The 21,552-nt window shown below is 41.2% G+C and overlaps 1 protein-coding gene across 5 annotated transcripts in view; it reads right to left on the reverse strand.

The window, feature by feature from the left end:
* Positions 1–21,552, reverse strand: part of erbin (erbb2 interacting protein) — a 226,551-nt gene that overhangs the window by 118,458 nt on the left and 86,541 nt on the right. For all 5 annotated transcript variants that reach the window (XM_063049368.1, XM_063049369.1, XM_063049365.1 and 2 more), the window contains 2 exons: positions 20,293–20,490; positions 14,675–14,792 (listed from right to left, as the gene is read on the reverse strand). In XM_063049368.1, coding sequence (XP_062905438.1) covers positions 14,675–14,792; positions 20,293–20,481 — 307 coding nt within the window. In that variant the 5' untranslated portion in view covers positions 20,482–20,490. The remainder of the gene's footprint in view (positions 1–14,674; positions 14,793–20,292; positions 20,491–21,552) is intronic.

Genomic DNA, 21,552 nt, shown 5'->3' on the forward strand with positions numbered 1-21,552 from the left:
GAATAAACAGTTGACGTTTCAAAGCTGAACTTGTGCCCTGAAGGGTCTCAGCCCAAAAAGGCAACAGATTTTAATACGCTTTCTGCCTGAGCCCCCAGCTCCCCACTGGGTTAAAGTTAATTGGCATTAATTGGTCAGTTGTTAAGGTGGACAGATTAATAGCAGATGGCCTTTAATCTTGCTAGAACGAGAAAATGTACTTCAGGAGGATTGATAAAGCAGGGCATATCTTGTGAATGGAACAGCCCAAACTAGTACTGAGGAGCAGAGGGGTCTCTGACAAGCATGTCAAAGGATCCTTGATAGTAAGTGAATCACAGGTAGAAAGGAGAGTTTATCAAAATAGATACCCGAACACATTTTATTAGCATGGAGATTCTGGTACCACCTTATTAACCATTTGTTAGGCCAAAGTGATTTCACTGGAGAGTAGAGAGAATTCAGCAGATAATTGCTTCTTCAATTATGAATGGAGACTCCATAGTCAATTAATAATAAACCCTCAGTAGTCTGGGAGTTTATTTTCTGAACCTCATAGGAGTAACCTATTAGAAGCACACAAAGTTAGAGAGACATGGATCTGCTAAACAATAGGAAACATTTTCTCATAGTAGAGTGTCCAGGTCTAGAAGGTACAGGCTTAGGGCAAGGGGCCAAGAGAGATATCACCCCCATCCAGAAGGTAATCGGCATTTGCAACCCATATGCGGATGGTTTGATGGACGTAGAAACTCAATATTTATGAACCAGCTATATGAATACTCAAGGTGTAGAAGGCCAAATGACAGTAAATGGAGTTAGCATGTTTGGTTACTTGATCACCATTGATGTGGTTGGACAAAAGGCCCTTTTCTCTATGGTACTGTGAACCAAGGAGCTTAAAATCCTCTGACCAAGTGCTGAAGAACGAAACTTGTGTATCTTCTGCAATGTAACTAGAACGTAACTCACCCCATTTTAGTATATATAATCATTCTAGTTACCAATTCTAGTCCTGATTTAGGATGATTAAGTGATAGCTCCTTGAATAAAATGACTGTACATTATTGATAAGTACAGAAAGGCCATTTGGCCCTTCAAGCCTGTATCACAAACATGTTACTATAAAGAATAATTTTCTATAAAGCTATTAATTCCTTCAGCTGAACTATAATGAATTACAGATTACAGTTCAATATAAAAGATGAACACATTTCTAATTTACAAATCTGATACCCTGAAGTGTTTCAGTTTCTGTAAATTTCTTTAAAGGGATGTTACGCTCTTCAAATAGCTGAGGTTTAAAATATAATTCAATTAAGATCTAGACAAAAGATGCTAAACTGTTGCTCAGGTCAGTCTGTGGTGCAACAAAGAACCTGGACATCTCATCACAAACAAGAGAAAATCCGCAGATGTTGGAAATCCGAGCAAAACACACAAAATGTTGGAGGAACTCAGCAGGCCAGGCAGCATCTGTGGAAAAGAGTATAGTCGATGGTTTGGGCCAAAACCCTTCAGCATTTCAGAGTTCCTCCAGCATTTTGTGTGTATAACCTAAACATCTTTCCTCTTCTCTAGTGTGAAGTTCCCTTGGAAATTTGAACAGATGCTTGTTTTTTTAAAAAAAGATCTCTCTATCCATCTTGGAAGCTTCAGTTTTTAAAATGATTTTCAATTAGCCATATTGCATCATTCAGAAATTCCCTGACAATACTGTAATTTTTCCTATTTTCAGGATATTAGAGAAAAAAAGTACATAACCAATATTCCAGAATAAATAATTTCTCCTTTCCAAATTAGATTTTGAATGAATAAGGATAGAAATTTGAAGGGATATGCATAAGGAGTTAAGTTAAAAGCATATTCATAGGTAACATTTAAATCACAATCACTGCTGTAATTCAAATGAAAGCATTAACATTTGCACATTTTATCTAAATTAATCCAGTAATTTATTCAAGATCAATTTGCAAATACCCAAGATTTTTCTTCATGTTTTTTATATAACAAGATTCAAATTACAGTCAAAATCCATATTTTTCTTCACAACTCCCAGAAAGATTCAAAACCAAATATTTTTACTTCACTGTGGGCCAGGCCCTTCAAAATGCTTCTGATGTTGTAACACTCAGCAAGTGACCTCTGATCAAACAGAATATTTTTACTATTTAATCCCTCTAGTTTTTATAGCTCAAGCCTCAACAATCTACATTCAAGATTCTAGGCCATACAACTTTACATTAATGCACATGCTGCCCTGAATTTGATCGTCCTTATCCCACTTTTCATTTTCATTTTCCATCAGCATTGTTTCTTCTCCTTCTGTTCCCTCACCTTGCCCTACCCATTGCTCCCGACCTTTTCTAATCCTCCTTGCTCCATGCATCACAATCCCCAGTGCAACAGAGACAAGAGATTCTGCAGATGCTGAAAATCTTCAACTACACTGAGAGAACATTTGGAATAGTGAATAAGGGCTGAAGCCGGAGACGAGTATGGAACAGATTGTGTTAGGCAACAACATACACAAAATGCTGAAGGATCTCAGCAGGTCAGGCAGCAACCTCAGAATGGAATAAACAGTCCAGTTTTTGGGCCAAGATCTTTTATCAGGATTGGAGAGGAAGGAGGCAGAAGCCAGAATAAGATGGAGCAAGGGGGTGAGGTACAAGGTAGCAGGCGATAGATAAGAATGGATGGCGGGGGGGTGAGGGGGGGCGGTGAAGGTGGGAGGAGTATGATGTGAGAATCTAGGTAGTGGTAGGTGCTGACAAAGGGCTGAATGATGAATCTGATGGGAGAAGACAGTGGACCATGTCGACATTCTTTTCATTTACCCTTGTCGCCTTTCCAAGACAGTGTCCTTTACTATGCTAGAAACAAAAATGATAAAGGGGGGGAGGGGGTGAAGGAAACAAGGGAATAGATTATGGGCTTGAAAAGAAGCATGCTGAATGAAAGCCAATTGCTGGCCAACGATGGACACCATGGCTTCAGATACGTTGTCAAAAAGACCTTGGTGGCCTTAGGCGTAAAAGCATTCATCCTTGACAACCATGTGGTGACCACTAAATCATGGACAAGAAAAATTAACTAAAAACAACTTAGACAAGTAAAAAAGTTTAACAAGCGGTTACAGGAAGTGCATATGGTGAAAAACAATTAACGCATCTGTATGACTTTTAAGCCACCTAATAGTTTAATCTAGCATGAACATTGCTAAAATTGCTGCTAAGAAATCATCTGTGCTTGCAATGCACTCCCAGCAGTGCTACAGAGTTAAGCTGTACTACTTCTCCAGAAACAAAGGGGGTGTGTCAGCATGGTAAATATGCAATCAACACACATCAAAGTTGCTGGTGAACGCAGCAGGCCAGGCAGCATCTCTAGGTAGAGGTATATGCAATATATGCTTTGCATGCAGATATAACAAGAACAAAATCCATTAGGCTTGCATGAGAAAGCTGAGAAGAAATAACATGCACAGGTAAGGATAAGGTCTGTAAGGGCCAAATTTAATATTTTCAAAATGCTGTCTGGTAGACAAAATATAGTTGGATTCAAGTGTGGTCAAGTAAGCCACAGCTGAATAATAAAACAGGGAATAGGACTATTTTTAAGGAAGGGTTCCAAAACACATCAATAAGAAAATCAAATGTTCGAACTGGGCTGTAAAGATCAAGCTGGGGTTCCCAGGTTGAAACCAATGAAAATATGCAGTTCAGGCAACGATACATTCACGGTGAGGAGCAACTTCGAAACACCTACAAAACAGTGAAAGAGGAAATCACACCATTCAGTTTCACATTACACCCTATTATCAGTCTTCATTAAGGGGTGGGAGTATAAAAAGGGAGAAATTATAGAGTATTTTACTTCATTTAGAGATACAACAGGATAACAGGCCTGACAAGCTGACAAATCCCTGTTACACTCATGTGACCAACCTACCAACTCATACGTCTTTGGGAAGAGATTGGGGCAGCTGGAGGAAACACACGTGGCCATGAAGAGAACATGCAAACTCTCCACAAACAGCAGTGGAGTCGACTTTGTGTCACTGTCTTTATATTGAAGCGGTATGAAAGGAGGAAGAAATTACGTGGATCTGCAGTGGGAGAAAAACAGAGACAGGCGATTTTTTTCCCTTTGGTGGGCCGGGGAATGAGAAAAGTAGAAGAAACTGGGGTTTGCAAGAACTGCAGGAAATTCTGCCAAGCTGCAGACTAAACAATAGTAAATTATAGTGGGGCAGGGCGCCAGAGAAATGACATTTTCTCCTCTGTGTCAGTATCAGTAATGTGGGCTAAACCAAAGCCTTAAAGACAACATGGCATCAAGATCTGCCAAATCTAATTGGATGTGCTTGAAACAAAACTTTTTAAATCAGCATATTCTCTTTGGCAAACTTGAGCCATTCCACTTGACTACACGCAATGGCTATTTGTGTAGAGCTGAGAAACAGAAATCATGGATAAAAATTCGACTAATTCAGTAGGAGAGGAGGATGCAAAGAGCTTTGAAGAAAAACGTAAACACACCAAATCAGCAAAATTTCCAAACATGCAAGACCATCCACTTCAGTGAATAAAACAGAAAAGCTTTCCATTTGTTTAAAAGCGGAGAAATTGAGTAATGTTCAAAGGGACCCAAGTGGGTCACCAAAGGCCAGCATGCAAGTGCAGAAAGCACTTAGGTGGACAAATGGTATGTTAGGCTACATCATGAAATAGGAATAAAGATGCTTTACTGCAATTGTACAGTGCATTAGTTAGATTATACTGAGTACCCTGTGTATAGTTTTAGTCTCCATCACCAACGATATACTGTACCTGATGTCAAGAAAGTGCAGAAAAGATTTATTATACTCTTTCATGTGTGCTGAGTTTGCCACATGTTACAGGGAGATCAAGTGAAATTGAACTGTATCCTCTAGAATCAGAAAGTAACATCACTAGAACTCTTCCTTCAGTTAGTCCTGACGAAGGGTCTCGGCCTGAAACGTCGACTGCACCTCTTCCTACAGATGCTGCTTGGCCTGCTGCGTTCACCAGCAACTTTGATGTGTGTCACTAGAACATGTTGTGAAGTTTGTTATTTTGTTATAGCAGCAGATTACAATACTGTAAATTACAATAAGAAATCCATATACACATACAGTACTGTGCAGAAGAAGCCTTAGGGACATGCAAAAAATATTCTGTAAAGCAAAGGTGCTTTAAAAAAAAACATATCATAAAATTTACTATAACAGTGAAAAACTATCAAAATTCAGTGTGACCATTCTTTGCCTTGAAACCTGAATAAATTCTGATAGGTACACTGTCGTGCATGTTAATAAGAAAATCAGCTGGTAGGTTGTCCTGAGCATCTTGGAGATCTTGTCACAGTTCTTCTGCAGACTTTGGCTGTCTTGCTTGCTTCTGTCTCTCCAGGTAATCCCAGATGGCCTGGATGATGTTGAGATCAGGACTCTGGAGCCTATATCTTCTGCTGCAGACTCCTTGTTCTTCTTTACACTGAACATAGTGCCTTATGACCTTGGCCACGCATCTGTGTCCGTCGTCCTGCTGCAGAATGAAGTTGGAACTGATCAGACACATTCCTGATGGTATTACGTAATGGATGAATCCTCAATTTTCAGCATTGAGGATTCCGTTAATTCTGACCAGATTACCAACTCCATTTGCAGAAATGCACTCCCAAACCTGCAGGGAACCTCCATCGTGTTTCACTATTGGCTGCAGACACTCACCTATATAGTGCTTTCCAACAGGCAAACTATCTCCCGATTGAGCCAAAAATGTAAAGTTTCGTCTTGTCAGTCTAGAGCACTTGCTGGCACTGTTCAGTACCCCAGTCCTTGCGTTTGTGTAGGTGACTTCAGAGGAATGGCATTTTGGCAGCAACTCTTCCATGAAGACCATCTCTGACAAGACCTCTCCGGACAGTAGAGGGGTGAACGTGGTGTCTGAGAGTTCAGAGCTGATAGCAGTGCTGGACAGTGCTGATTTGGTGGTGGGGGAGGCGGGGAGAAGAGATGTCAGCTTGATGCATCTCTTAGCCACTGCACTCAGTTTCCATGGCCAACTGCTGATCTTCAACCTTGCCCATTTCTTCATGCTCTTCTGATGAGCTTGAAAAGCACATCCTGAAACTACTGTCTGCCATGAAGTTTCTACCTGGGAGAGACCTTGCTGATGCAGGATAACCACCTTGTGTCTTGTTGCTCTGCTCACTCTTGCCATGGTGTAAGAATTGATGATTTGAAGTTAAACTGTCACATCTGCCACACCTTCACCTTTTAGTTTGGTTGATTCCTGTCTGTCTGTCTGTATCTTGTTTTACGGCGGTTGGCATCCAGCTTAATGGTGCATTACCGCCACCCTCTGCTCCAGAATGTGCACTAGACATACATTCTAAATCCCTTCACCCAATCTCACACACACACACACAAACCTACACTTCACCCTCCCACCTTTGACCATCCTAGTAACCTATTCCTGTTTATTTGTCATATTCTATAAAAAACCCCTGTACCCCTTAAAAACGCTAAAAATACCCGGACTTGTGCTCTCTCACCCATGCCCAGCAACCCTTTTAATGTGAATTCCTGCATCCCCAACTCCCTTAGTTTAATTCTCATCATCTCTCTCTGTATCCCATACTTCCTGCAACTCAGAACTACATGTTCTACTGACTCCTCTTCCTGACATTCCTCACACAATCCTGTCTGGTGTTTCCCTATCATTTTCAATGTTTTGTTTAATGCACAGTGCCCCAGCCTTAACCTAGTCCACACAGTCTCCTCTCTTCTGTTTCCATTACTTACCCTAGTAACTGCAACACTCTTTTGTATTTGATATAGATGCCTCCCTTTCCCCTCCCTGTCCCATCTTTCTTGCCACATTCGGTTGACTTTTTCCCAGATTACACACTTAACCTCTGCTTTACTGATACTAATGTGCATTTCTTCTAGACTCTTTTCTGTTAATCAACTCATTACGTCATTGATCATTAGCATCTGTTTGTTAACTTTGTTTAATCAGGCACTGGGCTATATCTACAGTCATCATCTTTATTTAAAAAGTGGTCCATTTTTTAAATATGCTACTTTCTTTAATGAAATGCAAAACTTTCTCTGACATTCAATTGTTTGGAAAACGTTAGGGAACTTAACTTTGCTCTTTTCTACTGACACATGAATGCAGAAAACAAAAAACTCAAACACAATTTATATTAAAAATCTAGGGTGCCCAAGACTTTTGCACAGTACTGTACATACATATTAGTAAATTAAATAAGTAGTGTTAAAAGAGCAAAAAATGGTGAGGTAGCATTCATGAGTTGGTTCATTGCCCATTTAGAAATCTGATGGCAGAGGGTCAGAAGCTGTTCCTAGGAAGTTGAATCTGTGTCTTCAGACTCCTGCATCACCTTCCTGATAGTAGCCATGAGAAGAGAGCATGCCCTGGGTGGTGGGGGTGTTTAATGATGGATGCCACTCTTTTTTATTATTCGGAAGATGTTCTCAAATTTAGATAGGTTGGAAGAAACTTAATCAAAATATCCAAAATTTTAAAAGGGCTTGACAGGCTAGACACAGGAAAATATTTCTTTGAGCTGAATACCAGCCTAGCATAAAATTAAGAGTAAGATATAGGGCAAATAGGTGTGATTCAAGGAGAATTTCCTTCCCTTGGAGGATCTATGAGATTGTCTACTGCAGATAGCTGTGTAATTGCTATTCATTTAAAACAATGCTTGATAGATCTCCGGGCATTGAGGGATTCGAGGATAGAGCTGGAAAGAGGTGCTGTGGTAAAAGATCAATTGTGAAATTAATAACTGGTAGTGGGTTAGAAGGGCCAAATGCTGAATATTATTTATTGCCTTCTCAAGTTCTTAAAATCGAAGACTTATGGATTTGGCACAACGCTTGTAAAACAGTCAGATTAAAAATTCCACAGAACATCTTCACCCCTAAATTTATCAAAACAGAACCACGTGTGTGTTTAGTTTATGGGTACAAAGAAAGGTCTGCTTAAATTTTAAATACTTTATAGAGGTATTTGCATGCAAGGTTTTCAGCACAGCATTGTGGGCCAAAGGACCTGTATTGTAGGTTTTCTATGATTCTATGCCTTCTCAAAATATACAAAACACTTGTTGAATCTACCAAATTCAAAAAATGTTAAATGGTATGCAAGATGTCATTTGATTTGATCACCCTCAGCCCTAACTTCTTTTAAAACCAGACAGGCGCCACAGTAGAGTAGTGGTTAAGCAGAGGCCATTACAGCTTGTGGCATTCCAGAGTTTGGAATTCATTTCTGGCACTGTCCATGAAGAGCCTGTATGGCCTCCCTGTGGAACGAATGTGCTTTGCCTGGGTGATCTGGTTTCCTCCTACAGTCCGGATGGGTTAATTGGTCATTGCAAATTGTCCTGCGATTAGGTGATGGTTAATTGGAGTTGTTGGGGCTTGCTGGGGCCCAAAGTGCCAGAAAGGCCAACTCCACACTGAATAGGAAAGGAAAGGTATGTCACATCCGGAGTTTCTCCGGTTAGCGGACGATTTCCCTCCACGCCTCTCTGACGTAATGGGGAACCGCGTATGAGGCAAGTTACAGCAGTGGTTTACCATTGCCTTCTACCGGGTGAGTTTCCAAAGAGATCACCAGCTCGTAACCCAGCACGGATGGAATAACAAAAATCAATTCATGGATGAGAGTCTTTTCGTTGCAAATTAATAAACTGCACTTTGCTTTTACTACCATCGGTTAAAGAGGTTAAACCACTGAGTGTGTATCAGTACAATGTTTGCATTAACGGGAGGAAGATGTACTTTGTTTGAGAATAAGTCTGAAAAAGTCTATTAAGCAAAAGGTCAGGCATGCAGCAACATATAATGAAACTAGATAGATTGTCACAACTAAAAACTTCATTTCAGACACACAACACTAAGGACATTAAACTACAAGTCATCATCTGTGCTTTAATAGCAAATCAAAGGTTTTGAAAATAATTCAGAAAAGGTCCCCACAATGTTTGAAAGTCTTGACTAGATTCAGAGATTGAACATCAATTCTTCTCTAAATTTAAACATGACATCACATCACGTAACCACTGGGCGTGAATAGGAGGGACCGCATCTTTCCATTTAAGCAAGAGCGTCGTTCTGACCATAAGAGACATAAAAGCCAAAATGTGCAAGTCAGACGACTCCAAAATAATATCCTTTCCTCCATCAATACCAAATAAAGCGGTCAAAGGATTAGGCTGAAAGTTTACTTTGAAAAGTATCAAGAAAGTTTGAAATACTTCTTTCCAATATTTTCCAAGACTCGGGCATGTCCAAAACATTTGAATGAGTGAATCTTCTCCATTATTACATTTATCACAATACGGAGATATATCTAAATAAAAACCAGACAACTTGTCCTTAGTCAGGAGAGAGTGGCAAGCACATGAAGTGTCAACTAATTTAAAAATTTGATTCCAAGCTTCCTCAGAAATTGAAGTCTGTAAATCTTGTTCCCAAAGATTTTTAATTTTATCTAAAGGAACACTTCTCATTCCCAGCAGCATATTATAAATATTAGATATAGATCCATTATAAAAAGGTTTTAAATTAAAGATTACATCTAGTAGATTCTAATCAGGACTTTCTTACATTAGCAATCTCATTCTGTCCCATAAGGGATTCCGTACTGAAATGTTTGATGTCCAATATAATTATGATCGTTCTTCCTCACTCTTCAGCCTCTGCTTTACAAGTAAGCAATGTCATTCTAGCACTGGCCTGAGTTACAAGTGAACTTCTGAAGCTGAAGTGGCTTGTGTTATAGCGTGGATGAAATTACCGGACAGACAGAGTCACTGGCAGGTACAAAGCAGCTTCTTTATTCGACACAACAAGGTAAAGCAGGCATCTTAACAGACGGAGACGCTTTCCGCAGAAAGGTGTGCTAGCTAAATGTGGGTTCGATATTTATATGCTAAACATAAAGGCAATCGCTACTTAAAAAGTTGCAGACAATGCATAGACAATGCTTCCTTTTGAAGCTACATACAAACATCACACCTTCAGATTTCATCCTTTCTTTCCAACGCCAACATGCCTGGGTTGGTATCCACAGCCTTTAGTTCAATCCACAATACATTTATTTGGCATTTTACATGCTAACATAGAAGACAATTAATATTTATAATGCAGCACACATCAAAGTTGCTGGTGAACGCAGCAGGTCAGGCAGCATCTCTAGGAAGAGGTACAGTCAATGTACAGCATCTGCAGAATGTGTTTAATATTTATATTGTATAGATAATACTGTCTTCAAAACTACAGCATCAGGCGCCAGAAGCATCTGGTATTTACACCTTTTAGGAAGTCCATTGCTGTGGACTCAATCCACAGTCCTTTGTCAAACAGTTAAAATAGAAGTCTGGTGGCCAAAGTCAGTTAAGTGTAAACAAATCATCTACCCAAAAAAATCCACTCTAACAGCTTGTACAAGGAAATGCACTCGTATGGTCTTTAAACGGTAATAAAACACAAAACCGCTTTATCACCACCTTAATCAGATGTATTATCTACCTGCAAGCAGGTTCTTCATTATCACTAATATATCAGTTTTCCTATTGACAGCAACAATAAGAAAATTGAATCAAGAACATTAAAAAGTTCAAGTTTCAAAGTAAATTTATTATCAAAGTACACGTCATCATACAAAACCCCAAAATTCATTTTCTTGTGGACATTCACAGTAAATACAAAAAAAAGCTATACAAATCAATGAAAGACCATGCCCTATTGGACAGACAGCAAACAATGTGCAAAAGGAATCAAAGTGCAAATACAAAACAAGAAGAAATAAAAACTAATTTTTAAAAAGGTGAATAAATAAGCTGTGGGAAAAGTTCGGTGATGGGGCAAGTGAAGTTGACTGAAGTTATCATCTCGGATTCAAGAGCCTGATGATTGAGGAGTAATATCCGTTCCTAAGCCTGGCGGTGAGAGTCCTGGGTCTCTTGTACCTTCCTCCTGATGGTAGCAGTGAGAAAAGAGCATATCTTCAATGGTGGGGGACCATGATGATGGACACTGCTTTCCTGTGACAGCGCTCCATGCAGATGTGCTCAGTGGTGGGGATGGCTTTACCTGTGACGGACTGAGCCATATCCACTACTTTTTTGTGGGCTTTTCCATTCAAATGTATTGATGTTTCCGTACTAGGCTGTGATGCAGCAGATCAATAAACTCTCCACCACATAATCAATACAAGTTTGTCAAAGTTTTAGGTGACATGCTGAATCTTCACAAACTTTGAAGGAAATAGAGGTGCTGCTGCACTTTCTTCACAACGGCCCTACGGGCTGAACTCATGACATATCCTCTGAAATGATAACACTGAGGACTTTAAAGTGTTGACCCTCTCCACCTCTGATCCCTGATGAGAACTGTCCCATGGACCTCTAGCTTCCTCCTCCTGAAGTGAATAGCTTCTTGAGCTCCTTGAAGCTCCCTAGTCTTGCTGACATTGAGTGCGAGGCTGTTGTTTTTCTTATCATTATATCAAAACAGAGGATGAATCCCAGGAAATGAAGAGGCTACATTTCATAATTAAGCAAAATAGACCAAACAAAATTCATGCAATTGTGCTGCAAGTTGGAGGTTAACAGGACAAAAACTATGATTTACCCAGCCCAGATTAGAGATTAGGGAGAGCTGTGAGGCACTGGTAATTATGTTGTCAGAGCTGAGAGACAATGGAGAAGGAAGAACGCATTGGCAACAGACTAAAGGAGATGCTAGAGTTATAAATGAAAATATTGAAAAGCGCAGGCCTGGATTGTATAAAAACTCTAGTTAAAGCACACCAGGATAATGCCCTTGGCTCATACCTTTATTCCAAGATAACAATTCTCAGCCTCAAGTTGAAAGAGGGTTTTTACGCACTGGCACAAGTAGCTTTTGGTGCCATCACTTGTAGACTCTGGACCAAGAGCAATTGGGATAATGTAAATAGCTCCTCCTTAGCTGACCGGAATTCAAAGAGCTCAATGAATTGGAAGTAGACACTCGTCTCCCTGAGCCTGCTCTGCTGTTCATTACGATCAACTGAACTGACTGCATCAACTCCGTAATTTTGCCTTCCCTATTGACCATTACAAAGGATCACTACTCCCTAAACAATAAAGAGTCTGCCTTCGACACCCTTTGAGGACGAGGGTTCCAAAGGCTTGCAACCTTGGAGAAAAAATGTGCATCTTTTAACGATTGATGCTAAGACCATTAGTCATACTTCCATTCCCTGTAAAACTACAAGGAGAATTCCCTTCATTGAGCTACAGTCATCTGGATTCAAAAGCCTTGACACTGACCGAGTAAATTCAAACCTTACTTCAATGAGTAAATTAAGAAATGCAGTGGGCAAGTGCACAGCGGACTCTCACAAGCTACAGTACATTAATGATAGTATGGCTCTATCATTAAATTGGCTCACGCATAGTTGGGGAGTTAGAAAACCAGTATGGAGCTGATAACCATGAGAGTGAACAGGTTGCAGGAAATAAATGAGGCAGTGAGATTGAATGATTTGCACTGTAGAGCTGGTACAAACTCAATAGATCATAAGATGTCCTCCTCCTAATGGTAAACAAGATAGCAGATATGATTCTAACATGCCTGGCAGCTGATGAGGAATGGATAATACTGTGTGTGTTGACTTGGAGCCAAGGCATTGGAATCACAACTGTTTCTAATTTGCTCCAGCACCAAATTCAGATACTCAAAGCAAAGTAATTGAAAGACTAATCTGAAAGAATCCATTACATCCTGGATTTCAGACTGACCCAGATCTGAAACAGATATTTTGTTGTGGCTAACAAGATTAGGTTTCTAAAGCGGATGGTATTCAACTGCAATAATAAAATGCAGACAAGTCAGAAATCATAGAAAGTGCTGGATAAAAACAGAACACAATATAGCTACAGATTACATTTGTCTGTATTAAGGTAAAAGGAGTACTAGAAACAGAAAGCAATCTACAGTGTCAATAATGCAAGCACGTATTCCAGACACTTCACAGTACTGTTCCAGATAATTAAGCCAGAAGCCGTAATACATGGGAGTTTTAGAGGGTAGATTTGGAGTCTCAAACGCAGCAAGGAAATTGAAATGTTTGAGAGAATTCCTTTGCTTAGTATAGTTCAGATAACCCAGTAGAATATAGTAGATCAAAAGAATACAGCCGGCCAGAGTTGGAGAAACAGTTGGAGAAGTGTACATCTAAAGAAATGTCAGATAGTGGGACAAGGCCATGGAGGGAAGTTAAGATACAACACTGTGAACTTCAAACTTCAGGAACCAAGTTGATGGGAGCATTGAACCAGGAGGAATATAAAGATCAAAATCTTAAGATATAATGCTATTTATATGGTATCCCTGCTACAAGAGAATAAGAGTTTGGTTAGGCATTAACCAGAATACAAGAAAAGGCTTTATCAACGACAGATTGAGGGGAACGCAAATTATAGAGCTGGACTTGGTCACTCATCACAAGAGAAATGGCTTTGGCTAAGCGAGTGTTGTATGAAGATAACAAAATAAACAGGATGAATCAATAGATAGAGAAGTGAAAATAATCAAGGGGGAAAGAATAAGAATTTATGGCCAGTAGAGAAGACAAGTTTTTGCTCGCCCAGTGTTCAACTTGCAGTTTAAGACGATGTCAAATAAGTCTGAACACAGAAGAAAGGATTGGGATAGATGGTGCTAGAGGGACAGCTGGATATTGTCAGTGCAAATTCAGAATCTGAGCTGGTCTATAGATCACGCTGCCAAGACTCAGCAGACAGAGGAGGAAACCTAAACAAATCCTTGTAGAATATAGTCATCAGAACAAATCTGCTGGCTGCTCTTCTGGAAACCTTGGACATCTTTCATGTTTCAGAGGATTTTACCCACAACAGAATTAGAATAGTCACGGCATGAAACAAAATCATTTGGCTCCAAGATAAATCTCACTGAGCCACCTCCTTCCCATTGCTCTGCAAGTTCTTTCATTCAGCCAAAATAATGTCTTTTGTCAAAATGCTTTATAAAACCAGGTATTCCTTGAACGCATATGCTTATAATGGATATGTCCCACCAAGTAGTACACATCTCAGTTTGGTGTTCTTGTGATGCATGCATGCCCAGCCACAGGCCCCTCTACATCAGTGATCATTCAAGTTGCACTGATGACCCATTTGTTAAATGACACCAATTCCAAGTTTAGACATTCAAAGCACTGAAAGACTTATCAATAAGAATTGACTGCATCCTGGATCTCAAGAGTGTTCCATGACCTGGAACATATTTCCTTGTGGCAAACAAGAATTGATTCATTAACGGGCAACATTCAGTTAGAAGCTACTTTCAGTTCATTCATGTCAACGAGGATTTGCAAAGCCATGTTAGACTTCAGTTCTGTGCAGAAGAGCAACACCAATGTAATACAAAGAACTGACAAGTCGGGGACCAGATTTGGACATGGAAACAGGCTTGTGTAGTTCGTGCACACCTCCAGCAGCTCTCACTTATTCACCAATTCACAACTCCAAAAGAAAGAAATTCCATACCCCAGCATGAATTAAACATCTACATTCTGATATTTTTTTTTTTTAAAATGACAGAAGTACTTACCATTCTTGCTGACATCTAGTTCCCTGAGGTTGATGAGATTTGAAATGGAAGCTGGCAACACACTGAGATCATTATCGGGCATGCTCAACTTGTGTAGTGACTGGCAATTGAACAGTTGCTGTTTAATAGAGAGCAAAAATAAGGTGAACTGAAACAAGATTTCAGAAGAAAAAGAATCAAAGAACATTTACTAAAGATTATGTTAGCATCCACTGGGATGTATTTCAACTTCGAAACATCAAAGGATGCAACATGCCTACCAAGAAGGTCCTTCCATTAATTAATTAAATAGTATTGTGAAATATTGAGAACACCAGCTACATTTTTTCAAAATAAAATGAGTGGACATTAACACACACTTGTAAGCTTCAACTTTGACCCAATCAATCGCTGTTTAATTATTTTAAAAGAATTCTGCTTCCATCGCCTTGAATATGTAAAATTCACTTCCCCTCTATTCCCCACTCTGATCTTTTACTTCTCACCTGCCTATTACTTCCCAATGGGGTTCTTCCTTCTTCCCTTTGTTATGTACCCCTCGCGTTCATATTTTCTGTGGGCTGTCACTTTAAAACGTCGGGAGAATGAGACAGACTTTTGGACACTGTTTGAGCTGTTACAGGGAGAGAGAGGGATGAAGCCTGCCTTGAGATGGTGTTTAAACGAACTCTAAAGTGTGTTTACACTTATACAAGGACGCTGCCTGCTTGTGAGTTCTTACAGGGAGAGCAACGAGCAGCTCGTGGGTTGCCATGGTGACCGAGGGCGGCGTTATTTGATGGACGGCCGGTGTTCAGCATGCTTGGATAAATACAAGGTCAGCTGGTCGTTAGACAGGCGGACATGGTTTCGGACGCTCGATGAGCTTGGTGTGCCCACAGAAGGGTGGGTTTTTGGAGGATCGATTGGGAGAATCAATCAGTAGTTCTTGCAGTGCGGAAACGGTGTGACCGGTGGAAAGTTATCAGTGTGTCCAACCCTTGCCTGGGTTGATAAATTTACCACAGAAGATGGTTTCCTTTTTGTGATCACATTCGATGACTTTAAAAGGATTTCGGAGGACAATTGAGGATCGATGGCATCGGCTTACTCGGACAACCACAACACCCCTCTCTCTCTCTCCCCACCATTACTCAACTCAATAATACAAACTGAACTGACTTCATTTACCCATCATCGTAAGGCTGTATCCATTTACCTCCTAAGCATGAAGAAGCTTGGCTTTCATATAGTTCCACACTTATATATGCATGAATTTTGTTAACCTGTTTGATTTATCTAGTTATATATTACTGTATTGTGTAGTTACTAATAACTTTAGCTAACAGCAATACCAGACTCCGGGTGTTTTCCATTTCTGCTGGTTCTTTTAACCTCGTTACGGGGTATGTAACACCTTTCTACTATGGTCCACTCACCTCTCTCATCAGAGATCATCTTCTCCAGCCCCTGACCTTTCCCACCCAACTGGCTTCACCTATCACCTTCCAACTAGCCTCTTTTCCCTCCCCCCACTTTACTCTTCTGGCACCCCCCCCCCACTTCCTTCTCAGCCCTTAAGAAGGGTCTTAGCCCGAAACTGATTTTCATAGATGCTGCCTGACCTGCCGAGTTCCTCCAGTATTTTGTGTGTGTTGCTCTGGATTTCCAGCGTTTGCAGACTTTCGAGTTTATTTACTACATTTTCTGGTCCTTAACTGAACTAATTACATCAAAACAGCTTCAACTCTACTTTCCCTTGTTCTGAATTCTGAATACAGTGCCCTGGTGGAGGTACATTTATTGCCCATATTGTACACAGTTTGCCCTATATCTGCATTTCAGACAGTTTCACAGGGATTAAACGAACAACCCTTCATCTAAACACTGCAGAAGTGGAAGGAACCAAACATTTAAATGGTAAAAGTACTGGAATACAATTAAAACCTCATTAAGAAAAAGAGTGCACATACGACTATTGATCGTGTACTCTTAAAAACGCCGAGCCTTTGTGTTATTAGAGTTGCACATATTCGTGCAAGTGCAGAACATTCCATCACATACTAGCCCCAGTCGGGTAGATGGAAAACGTCAGTGCTTCAGGAAGTGAATCATTCAATGAAAATCATAACCTGCTATTTGTTCTTGTATTTCTTGTACTTAATCCAGGAAAATTTGAGAAATGGAAAGGCAAGTGATTTAGTGTTGGGGTAACACTGCACGTATAACCTCACTCCCTCTGAACACACTGTCTTCTACTCTCTCTGCACCAATTCCAACCTCAAACACACAGACAAGAGTGGTGCAGTTGCAGTCTGGTGTAGAGTGATGGAGCTGAGGTCTAGCCTCTATCTTGCAGAGGCCAGAAAGCAGCTCTCAGACAAATTCTATTACATACCTCTGAACCAGGACTCCACCGAGAAACATCAGGCCTCTGTCTACAAGACCATGATGGACCTCATCACCTCTGGAGAGTTCCCCTGTACAAACTTCAACCTCACTCTGCCCATTTCCGCCTCCTACTCAAGATCCACAAACCCAAGTGCCCTGGTAGGCCCATAGTTTCTGCCCACTCCTACCCCACTGAACATATACCCTCATATCCAATCTTGTCCCCCTTGTCCAGTTTAAGTTGGTGAAGCACAGTGACGACTTGCTACTGCAAACAAAACTATAAATTACTCTATTAATCACACTTTTTCCTCAGATACAATCACTTTCCCTTTGGAGTCCAGCTTTTGAACTGCCTGTACGACCTGGAATTTTCGTGATGGGAACTGAAGCCTCAAAAGCTTCAGGACGATTGTGCCGTGGCATTTACGGGCTGAATCGAGTCAGTGTGTCCCAGGGCTGAAACTGGGAAAGCAGCCAATATTTGGCCATTGCTGGACTGGACTTGGAGGGGTTTCAATGTGGCAGAACCAAGGGGAGGCAGTGTCGAGATGATGGAGCCTGGCCCGAGAGCGAGGAAAGGCCCATGGTTTGACCGATTTAAGTGCTGGGCCGGATTGGAAAGGTTGGGTATGGGCCGAATCGAGGCGGTGTGGCCTGGGTCCAAGAGCTTATTCAAGCAGCAGGGCCTAGGCTGCAGAGAGAGAGATAACCCGAAGTTTGGCTGATTTAAGCACTGGGCCAGATTGAAAAGGTCAAGGTATCAGGGCTGGAGACGAAGAACGGGCCAGGTGTTCAACCCGCTGCTCCATAAGATTTACTCATTTCTGCACTGAACTGAGGCTGTGGCTTGCAACTAACGGGCTCCTAAATCAGCTGCAGTAACGATGGCATCATGGCTATGGACTCACTTACCTGAACTTCAGTTCCGAATGTTATATGCCTACTTTTATTCTTTGCATGGTTTGTTTTTTCTGCACTTTGGGTACTTGGCAGTCTTTTTTTAAAAATAGGTTCTGTTGGGTTTTTGACTTGTAGCTGCCTTTAAGGTTGCACTTTGTATGCATACTTTGGGTCAGTACCCTCTCCCTTACTCCCATGCCACTTTCGATGCTCTCTCCCAGTTTCAGTTCCCTAGCCCCGACTTCTCATTTCACCATGGATCATGCAACACATCAAGGCGGCCTCAGTGCTCTCAACCTCTTTTTGGGTAACAGACCCAACCCGTTCCTCTTTGCCGTCACTCTCCTCAATCTTGGCAACCCCCACTTTTTATCAATAGCGTCAACCACAGGCACTCAACGGGCTCCAGTCCTGCCTGCCCATTGGGAAGATGGATTGTTCCATGTAGCCAAACCTACACTGGCAATGCTACCCAATTCTTTCCTCACTACACTGACAACTGAATTGGTGCTGCTCCCTGCCCCCTGTGGAGCAGCGCAGATTTCCTCAACCTCACCACCGACCTTCAAATTCAGGTAAGTCCATTTCTGGTTACCCCTCTCCTTTTTCCTAATCTCCCTGCCTCCATCGCAGGGGGCAGATTATTTGCTGACATCTTCTACATTTCCAATTTGAATGCACCTCTTTCCACCCTACCACTTGTAAGAATGTTATTCCTTTCTCTCAGTTTCTCTGCCACATCTATTTTTCGAGATGAGGCTTTCTATTTCAGGATACCTGATGCAGTCTTTTCCTCCCAGAAAACAGGGGTTCTCCCCCACAGTGATCAATGCAGCCCTCACCTGCTTCTGTTCTGTTTTCCTGCATATCTACCCTCATCCCAAAACCTCATCCTCCCGAGAGAAAACAGGGATAGAGTTCCTTTGTCCTCACATCCAACATATTCTTTCCAACTTCCACCACCTCCAACATGATCCCACCAGCAGGCACGGTATCCACTCCCCTCTGCAGAGGAACCATTCTCGTCCACTCCCTTGCTTGCTCATCCCTCCCACAGGCTCTTACCCTTGTATTTGCTCTGTATGTTACAACTGCCCCTACATTTCCTCCCTCACCACCATTCAGGGCCCTAAACAGCCCTTCACCCATGAATGCTTATGTTATATCCTGCATCTGGTTAGCCTCCTCTACACTGGTGAGACCCATAGCAGGCTGGGGTTTAACTTTTCTTACCCACTTCCCTGCCCTCTTGATTTGCCTACCACCCACACATTCCTCCCTCTGGCTGCCTTTCTCAGTATTCCATGGTCTGCTGTCCTCTATTGGATTCCAGCTCCTTCAGCCTTCTATCACATCCGCCCATCACCTCCCAGATTCTTGCATCATTCCCACTCACTGCCATCCTAATCCCTCACCTGGATTCTCCCATCAGCCACCAGCTCCTGCTGCACCCCTCCTCCCACCCTTTTATACCAGCTACCTCTCGCCTTTCCCGTCTTGAAAACATCTCAACCCAAAACACCGATTTGTCCATTTCTTTCCAGAAATGCTGCCTGACCCTCTAGTTCCACTAGCACTTTTTTTTGTCATTGCTCCAGAAATCTGTTGTCGGCAGATTCTCGATGTCCCCAAATAATTTATAGTGGTACACTCAGTGCTGATGAATTTCAGCGGAAGATCCTGAGGCCCTTTTGTTCTTGGCACTCATTTTGTAATGGATACCTGCACCAGACGTCAACCAACACTGGGAAACGATGTCCAGATCCTTTACCACGCACTGACAGAGCGCAGGGAGTTACAAACGCAACCAAGCAGTTCCCCCACACTCTGCCTGTAGCCCAAATTAACAGATCAGCGATGACGAGCTGACAGTTCTCGGCCTTGGAGACTGGCCTGAAAACAGTTGCACTGACGTCGCCCCCCGTCTGGGATGACTCGCCTCCAGCGATCGCTGCCAGATTCCCCCGGTTCCAGCCAATGTGATTTTGCCATTATTTAAATCTGATACTATGTTCAAGTTAAATGCAAGTTAGCTTGAGTACTGTGACTATTTTTATCCCACATTTCTGGCATATGCTGCACCGTCTTTCTGCTATAAAATTCAGCTTTGTTTTTTGTAGCCTTAACTTACACAACCTATCAGGTAATATGATTTCTGATACACTGATTTGTCAAATGCAATAAGAAATATCACATAAAACAACACCTGGGTCAGGGTAAAGTACAGAGACAAAATAAATCAGCACTCCTGATTCATGCGTCGTTTGAGGGAAATTAATTAGGATTTTAAAAACTGATTACACTGGACCCAAAAATGAGGTTTTCCTGAACAGAGAGTTTCCCACCTTTGGAAGTTCTTCAATCTGGTTAGCATCTAAATAAAGTTCTTCCAAAGTCTTATCGAAAGGGAAGATTTCTTTGGGTACTTGCTCCAAACTGCAGTGAGAATAATCCAACACAGTGACTGCTTCCTCTTCACCCCGGAGACAGCGACATGGCACCAGTCGTCCAAACAAATTACGCTTCGTCGTCATGATTAAACTCTGTAAGACAAAGTGGACTTTGTAAGGCTTCGTACCTGGAGATTATTAATTTCACACCAAATATTCTGGGGCGGTTTCAGAACCCTGAAGAACACTGGCAGGAGAATTAATTTTCTCATGAAGAGCTTTGGTAAGGTTTTAAACTCAAGTAACATATGACATGTTAATTTAGGAAAAGCTAGAATGGAAAACAGTATTAGAAAATGCATCCTGAACACCCGATTTTAATTGTTTGGTTTAATATAACAATAATAACAAGCATTATTTGAAACAAGTGAATATCAAGACAATCAAAAGAACAGCATTTGAATCAACATGTTTTTGATTCAGTGTTCTACAAAGCTTTGTTTTCACTTTTAAAAATATTATGCTCATGGGACAACGTTAGGTAATTGGAAAAATATTTCACATACCACTGACACCATTCACTTCAAATCTGCACGTCTGCTGCATCTGCATCAACTGCCTAACTGTTCAGAATAAATGCCGATTTTTATGCTATGTTATACTGAATTTATATTGCTTCACATAACTGGTACTGCAAAACAATACTGAAAAGGGTGGACAGGGCTTGTAGAAAGAGGAAGACACGTCCTCTTTATGCAAGCTCCAAGAATACTTTTCCTCAAGATTTTTCTTGAAAGGAACACTTCAGTCTTTCAATTGCTTGCTGGCTTCAAATATTCACTCACACATATCAACCGTGCTGGACAACTTAAGTGGTGTTTACATTGGCAAATTGATTTATTGTGGTCATATGCACTGAGGTAGAGTGAAAAACACATCTTGCTTATCATTCATATGTGTCAATTCATCATAACAGTACACTTTAGTAGTATAAGGAACTGAGTGCAGAGAAAGTGCAGGACAGGTAGACAATAAGGTGCAAGTTCACCAAAAGTGCATTTCAATAGTCTGAAAACAGTGAGGTAGAAGCCATCTTTGAGCCTGGTGTTACATACGATCAGGCTTCTGATTCTTCTGCCCAATGGGGGATGGTGGAAGTGAGTTGAGAGGGTGTCCAGAGTGGGTGGGCTCTCAGACTATACTGGTTGCTTTAGC

Source organism: Mobula hypostoma, chromosome 5 (genome assembly GCF_963921235.1).
Source record: "Mobula hypostoma chromosome 5, sMobHyp1.1, whole genome shotgun sequence".
NCBI classification, from domain to species: Eukaryota; Metazoa; Chordata; class Chondrichthyes; order Myliobatiformes; family Myliobatidae; genus Mobula; species Mobula hypostoma.